General features: G+C 38.0%; 1 protein-coding gene across 3 annotated transcripts in view; it reads right to left on the bottom strand.

The window, feature by feature from the left end:
• The window catches only part of LOC109833607 (polyadenylate-binding protein-interacting protein 7-like), an 8,903-nt gene extending 4,712 nt beyond the window's left edge, over positions 1 to 4,191 (bottom strand). The window contains exons 1-3 of one of the 3 annotated variants that reach the window (XM_020401350.1): positions 3,953 to 4,188; positions 1,024 to 1,483; positions 656 to 930 (exon numbers count right to left, since the gene is read on the bottom strand). In XM_020401350.1, the coding sequence (XP_020256939.1) occupies positions 656 to 930; positions 1,024 to 1,405 (657 nt within the window). In that variant the 5' untranslated portion in view covers positions 1,406 to 1,483; positions 3,953 to 4,188. Of the gene's footprint in view, positions 1 to 655; positions 1,484 to 3,952 lie in introns of all 3 variants that reach the window. The other 2 variants (XR_002245278.1, XM_020401349.1) reach the window with 2 other exon arrangements.

Genomic DNA, 6,393 nt, shown 5'->3' with positions numbered 1-6,393 from the left:
CCCCCCCCCCAAAAAAAAAGAGAGAGAGAGATAGAGAGAGAGGAGGAGGAGAACAAAATAAACACATGTTCTTTTTCCTCAAAAAAAAAAAAAAATCAAAACAGCCATGTTCTAATTTGGTTAGAACTGTAAAAAATGAAATTTCAATTATCAATTCTTGCTGGTATGTCTTCATTTTAAGTTAAAAAAACAAAACAAACGCATTATCTGATTACGGATTTCTTGTTCCTCAGAACAGAAAAGAAAAAAGGCCTTCTTTTGGTCAAAGCGTGATTCTTTCACTGGCTTGTATCTTGTTTGTTGCGTTAAAATGGAAAATCTTATACAATGCAGTAAACTTTACACTCTGGAGGACCCATCAGAAAACTACAGTAAAACATAAGCCGTCCACTGCAACCACCAACCAGATTTTCAATAGTTGTCATAAATCTCCCTCTTTTCGAAGTGCTTAAACATTCGGGGTGCAGAAGAAATCCTGACATCTTGATCCTTTTCAATATAGAAACCAACCACGCCAGAAAAATATGAAGTTGGGTATTATGGAGAATCACTCTCAGTAATCAAGAACCTAAGTTAAAATTTGAGGTTCCAGAAACATATGCTCAAGTCTTTTCCATGATCAAAAGTAGAATGATTCACAGAGACAGAAACTTACCTCAAGCTGACTAAGCATCTCAATTGTCACATTCAAATCACATCCATTTGCATAGTGCATCTCTGCAAGGCTCTCAGAAGAAAAGCTAGGAAATTGTGATGATAAAAACTCCACCTGCTCAATTGCAGTATGCTCTTTGACAGCCTGGTCATCTAGCATGTTATTCAGAAAATTAGCACTGGATTCTCCATTGTAGTGTTGCTCTTCCATTCTCCTCATTCCTCGAGTAAATTGTTGACCTCCATTTATAAATTGTTTGCCCCAGGAATTGGTAACTGAAGCAAAGCGAGCAGACGGTGACTGATCAGAGCCAGAATATCCCATGTTCCCACTCAATAAGAGATCATTGGTATTAATAGTAGTTCTACCATGCCGTGTACCGAATCTCTCATGCACTGATACAGAAAATGATGTTGGTTCATGTATTGATAAACCTGCAAGTGAGCGGTGTCCTAGGCTTGGTACTTCATCTTCTCCCATGGCCTTGAAGTCAGGAGTAATATCATCAGGAAGCTGACGGCACAAGTACTGGTGTTCATCATCAGAGTTATTTGAAATAGAGGATTCGGAGCGTCCAAGAATTACTTTCCCTGAGGTTTGTGCAGAATCTACTCTGCTAGAATCTGCACCCTTGGTTTCGTGTGTGGATCGGAGAGCAGATGGAACAAACTCTGCTGCATTAGGATTTAATGTTGTAAACTTGCTTGATGCTACCTTGCTCTTCTCCAGACCTTTATGTGCGAAACTCATCCTTATTTGTATAGTATGTGTTGCAATGAGCAGCCTCCTAAGAAAAGTAACAATGTACAGGGAGGATTTATCCCAACCCTGCAGATTATAGGTGAAATATAGGAACCAAAGAGTTAAAATAGCTAAAAGCATTTAGATAAACTGAGATCCAAATTGCAATTATGTAATTGACATAAGATATTCAGCAAAACCATGTGGTCAATTCATGGAGGCCTAAGGTATTACTTTAAAAGCTGATAACAGACCCAAAAACAAATAACAAGGAAAAAGAATAAGGAAAAAGATCAACAATGACACATCTGCAAGACAAGCGTTCAGAACTACTACCAAATATAGATTAGTCCTCTTACAAAGATGCCCCTAATGACTTTAAGCCATTAGGCAAAAAGTAGAAACCTGATAACTTTGACACCAAAGTTTACAAAATTGCTTGGTTTTAGCGAACTTCTATCTTTGGGCGCTAGTCTGCAGTAATGAGAACAAATCCGTGTCCTAGTACACTTGTTTATTGTTGTTGGTACCTAAAAGATGCTTCACAAAGGACAAACTCCATACACAACACCACATGGCACACATGAATATATACTCATGTTCGTCTCAACTAATCTATATTACCTGGGTACTTCTAATGTGGAGCCGTACCCGCATACCCGTACCCATACCGACACTTCTCGGGAAGTCCTTAAACGTATGCATATATTTATTAAGACCTGTACTCAATTATACAATGCATGTTTAATTTAAAACACTCGTCTTCCACTCTTGGATATATCCTACAGTTCACATCAATTTTTGTAACTTGTTGGATAAGGGTCGAGTTTGTTTCAACCGTAAGAGCTATGATTTAAAGGGTCTTTAGTCTTTACGTATATAGCTCAAAACTATGATTAGATTCCATGATTTTCAGCAATGTCCCTGTACACGACCTTTTACAAATTTGACGTGTCCTGTACCCATATCACCCGCGCCTGTGCAACTTATCTACTAATCGTAAGCTAAGTTTTAAGCTCATGATTTTAGAAGTTATTATATATATTTATGGTATTGAAAAAAATGGTAACCTTAATCGTAATGTTCCACTTAAATGACTATGCATTGGAGTTTAAGCTAGGGCCCAATTGAAAAAACTCTGATGACAATTCTTGAATCTGTTACCTGTCACCTGATAAGCTAAGATTTAATGTCATTTACCACAGAAATCCCTTTGGAAAAAAAGTTCCTAATCTATTACATGTAGATATATTAAGTTTGAGTAGTATCTTCTGCAACACATGCAACTGGAAGCAAGATCAGGAGTTTAACATCGCTTACACATAAAACTACAAAATAGGAACCTTCCTATGAGTTTATGACAGTCTAAGAACAAGAAAACCATATGCACTTATTCTTTATAGTCATTTTTAAGGAACTCTTCATCCACTGAATCATGCACAAGGTCTATAACACCAGGCATTAGACATCATATGTGATCAAAGGATAAAGGGAACGCCCACCGATAATCAATCACAAAAAAAAAATATTCTGCAGGTTATAAGTAGGTAAAGGAAAAAATTTCACCATTCAGACGCGTGCATGCATGGGCACACAGCTGCATGTGCATGCAGATACACATATACATGTATGTATGTGTCTGGAGTCATCAGTTTGATGCAAATACTATTCCATAATATGCTACCATGTGATCACTGATGAATATGTGCACCAGTTGGTGGGAACAGATGATTAGTCTCTTACAAACGACAAAAAATGTAATTCTCCCATCTTTCTATTTCTTTTGAGATTTAGGATGTCCTTGATTTTGTTATCAAATTCCATATAAACGATTATTAACCAAAATCTATATTTATTTATTTATTTATTTATTTATTTATTTGTTCTCTCCACTTTCTAAATCACAATTCATGCATGTACAGCTGCATTCTTCTTAACTAAATATCAAAATTCAGAAAGAACTCAGAATAATGGCATCAGACAAGGACCAACCACACAGGAATGCACCTTATTAATCTCCAAATCATTTTATTCATGACTAAGCTTTGAGCTAAACTAATCAGAAGTAACACAGAACAATCCTATGAAAAATTGCAGCTTTAGCATGAATTCTAATGAAGCCCAATGAGCAGAACTTGACACCACTTCAAGAGCTAACATTTGGAACAGCTATGAAACTCACCAACTTCAAAAACTAATACGCTCCAAAAATCGTAAACTAGTAACCATCTATAGCTCAAATTCAAATGCTTTTCATTATTGATTAATTAACGAAATTTTCCATCGCCCAGACTTCCAGTTATTGTCTCAGAAAAAATTTCACCTGCTAAAGCTCACATCAAATCACTCAGTATCTTACCTGAAAGAAGAAAGATCAAAGGAATCAGCTAGATCCCCAATCTCAAACACAAAAACTTCCATCTTGACCACTAAGATTCACAAAAAAAAAGTCCAAAAACTATAATTACCAAACGAATCCCAATAAGATCGATAGAGTTCGACACGAAAACAACTAGATCTGAGGCGAAACGAATGATTACATACGAATGATTATACCTTTCCGACGATCAATGAGAGGATACATCGAAGTCTGAGCTTCGAAATTCTTCCAAATTCGGAGCTGGTTTCGGCAGTCCACGGATTTGATCTTTTTTCCTCCTCCTTTTTTAAAAACCCTAACCCTAATTTTGTTGCTGCGGTTGATCGACGCCAGTCTCCATCTCGACCACAGAAGAAAGCTTGGCGCTCGATTGCAATCTCTGTTGACTCCTCGGCTTTACGAGAGGATGGATGGATTTATAGCGCTGTAATAATGTGATAGGACCCCGGCGCCTTTTAAGAGAGATTCTTGATCAGCTGTGTTGTTTTGAACAGAAAACGCCATTTTATATTTACGTGGCTTGTTGATAAGCTCAGTTTGCAGCTTTTTGCTGCCTGGAGCCGTCACCAGATCGCTCGGTGGTCCCCACGCGCACGATGGAGGACTTGTCCTGTTCGAGCCACTTGGAGATCGGAGATCTCACGGCGGGGTTTTGGCGTGGATCGGGTCTGGGCCCCAAAGGTTCGTGGCCCAGCCCAGTGGCTATACGCATTTATATATAGAATAGCGTGTGAATCAAGAATATAAAATTCGTATTATGATTGCTAGTTACTGCTGGAAAATTGGCGAGAACAAAAGCACGTGTTGGCCTCTAATACTCACGAATTTATTGTTAAAATATGTGCATGTGTATCAAGCTACCAGATTTTTAGTTTTTTCTATTATTGATCGAGAGGTTTGGAATCTACGTGTACTTTCGGATATAAATCATGCTGTAAATTTGTCGATGCAAAAGGATCAAACTAACTCAGACATTACGTTCACCTTCTAATTTTTATACGAATTTAGATCCTATTCATTATAATTAAAAAAAATAAAGAGACCATTATTTTTAATCACAACACTGATTATATAGCGGGTGGGTGATCGTGAATTTAATACTCACTGATTCCTTATAAATTGCATTCATTCTTAATTTGTATTCAAAAAAAATCATAATCACTTATTAAAGAATCAACGATTGTGATTACGTAGTTTTTCCTCAACTATCTTTAGTAGTAGGAGGTTAATTGTTAGTTGTGAAATTTTGGGAGTCGATCAATAAAGAAAATAAAAGCATAATGCTAACTCCTTCAACTTCACGTGTCAATTGAAATAAAGCATCAAAGAAATTCATTTACCAACGATTGAAGCTGTGGACTGCCCTCTTATTATTAGCCAAAACGGCCCTTCTATTTCTTCATATAATTTTCAATGTCACACGGGCATTGGTTGTCTGGGCGGAGCTAGGTGTGTAAGTTTGGGGGGCTAGGCCCTCCCAAACTTGATTTTGTAATTTGAATATATGTATGGTAATTATAATCGACAACTTAAATATTTATACATATAGATTGGGTAGCCTTCTTGCAAATTAGCTTAAATTGCACTTGAACACCCTATCATTTCCCCTACTTTGCACTTAGATACACTTTGCACTTAGCTACCCCTCTTTGTTTTTCTATATATATATGTATATATTTATACACGCACGTACGCACGCACACGTATGTATGTACCTAAAATACATCTTTGTAAATGCTTCACCATATTTTCAATCCCTCGTGGTCACATTCTTCTCCACTGCATCATATTCTTTCACATAGAGATATCCTAATTCCATACCATGAGGGTGTGGAAAGAATGGGTAAGGTCGAGGGAATGGCTACAAATATCAAATCTTTTTTTTTTTTGCCAGTAAGAAATGTTAAATCTAGAGACACCGTACATGTTACTAATAAAACATTTCTCCATGGTATTCCATCAAACACATGGAATGCAGTTTTTCGCACCTTAAATTGTAAGTGACCGTATCAAGGAGCACCAAATTAAAGTAGAAGGTGGAACAAAATAGAAAATTTAAAATAGAGATGAGAAGGACAGCAAAGGAAATGGAGAATGAAAAAAAATTCAAGAAGAGAGAGGGAGGTTGTCGAGAGAGTTGAAGTTGAAAAGGAGCTGAGGATGTTAGGGGAGGAGGAGGGTACATGGAGAGGGTGAGGAAGGCCCATAAAAACAAGAAGAGGAAGAGGAAATGGTGAGAGGATAGAGAGGGGTGCAGGGTGGAGATGAGAGCTAATTTTGTTGCTGCGGTTGATCGACGCCAGTCTCCATCTCGACCACAGAAGAAAGCTTGGCGCTCGATTGCAATCTCTGTTGACTCCTCGGCTTTACGAGAGGATGGATGGATTTATAGCGCTGTAATAATGTGATAGGACCCCGGCGCCTTTTAAGAGAGATTCTTGATCAGCTGTGTTGTTTTGAACAGAAAACGCCATTTTATATTTACGTGGCTTGTTGATAAGCTCAGTTTGCAGCTTTTTGCTGCCTGGAGCCGTCACCAGATCGCTCGGTGGTCCCCACGCGCACGATGGAGGACTTGTCCTGTTCGAGCCACTTGGAGATCGGAGATCTCACGGCA

The sequence above is a fragment of the Asparagus officinalis genome, chromosome 3 (genome assembly GCF_001876935.1).
Source record: "Asparagus officinalis chromosome 3, Aspof.V1, whole genome shotgun sequence".
Classification (NCBI taxonomy): Eukaryota; Viridiplantae; Streptophyta; class Magnoliopsida; order Asparagales; family Asparagaceae; genus Asparagus; species Asparagus officinalis.
The sequence above is the reverse complement of the archived record's forward strand: the minus strand, read 5'-3'. Positions and strand labels throughout refer to the sequence as shown.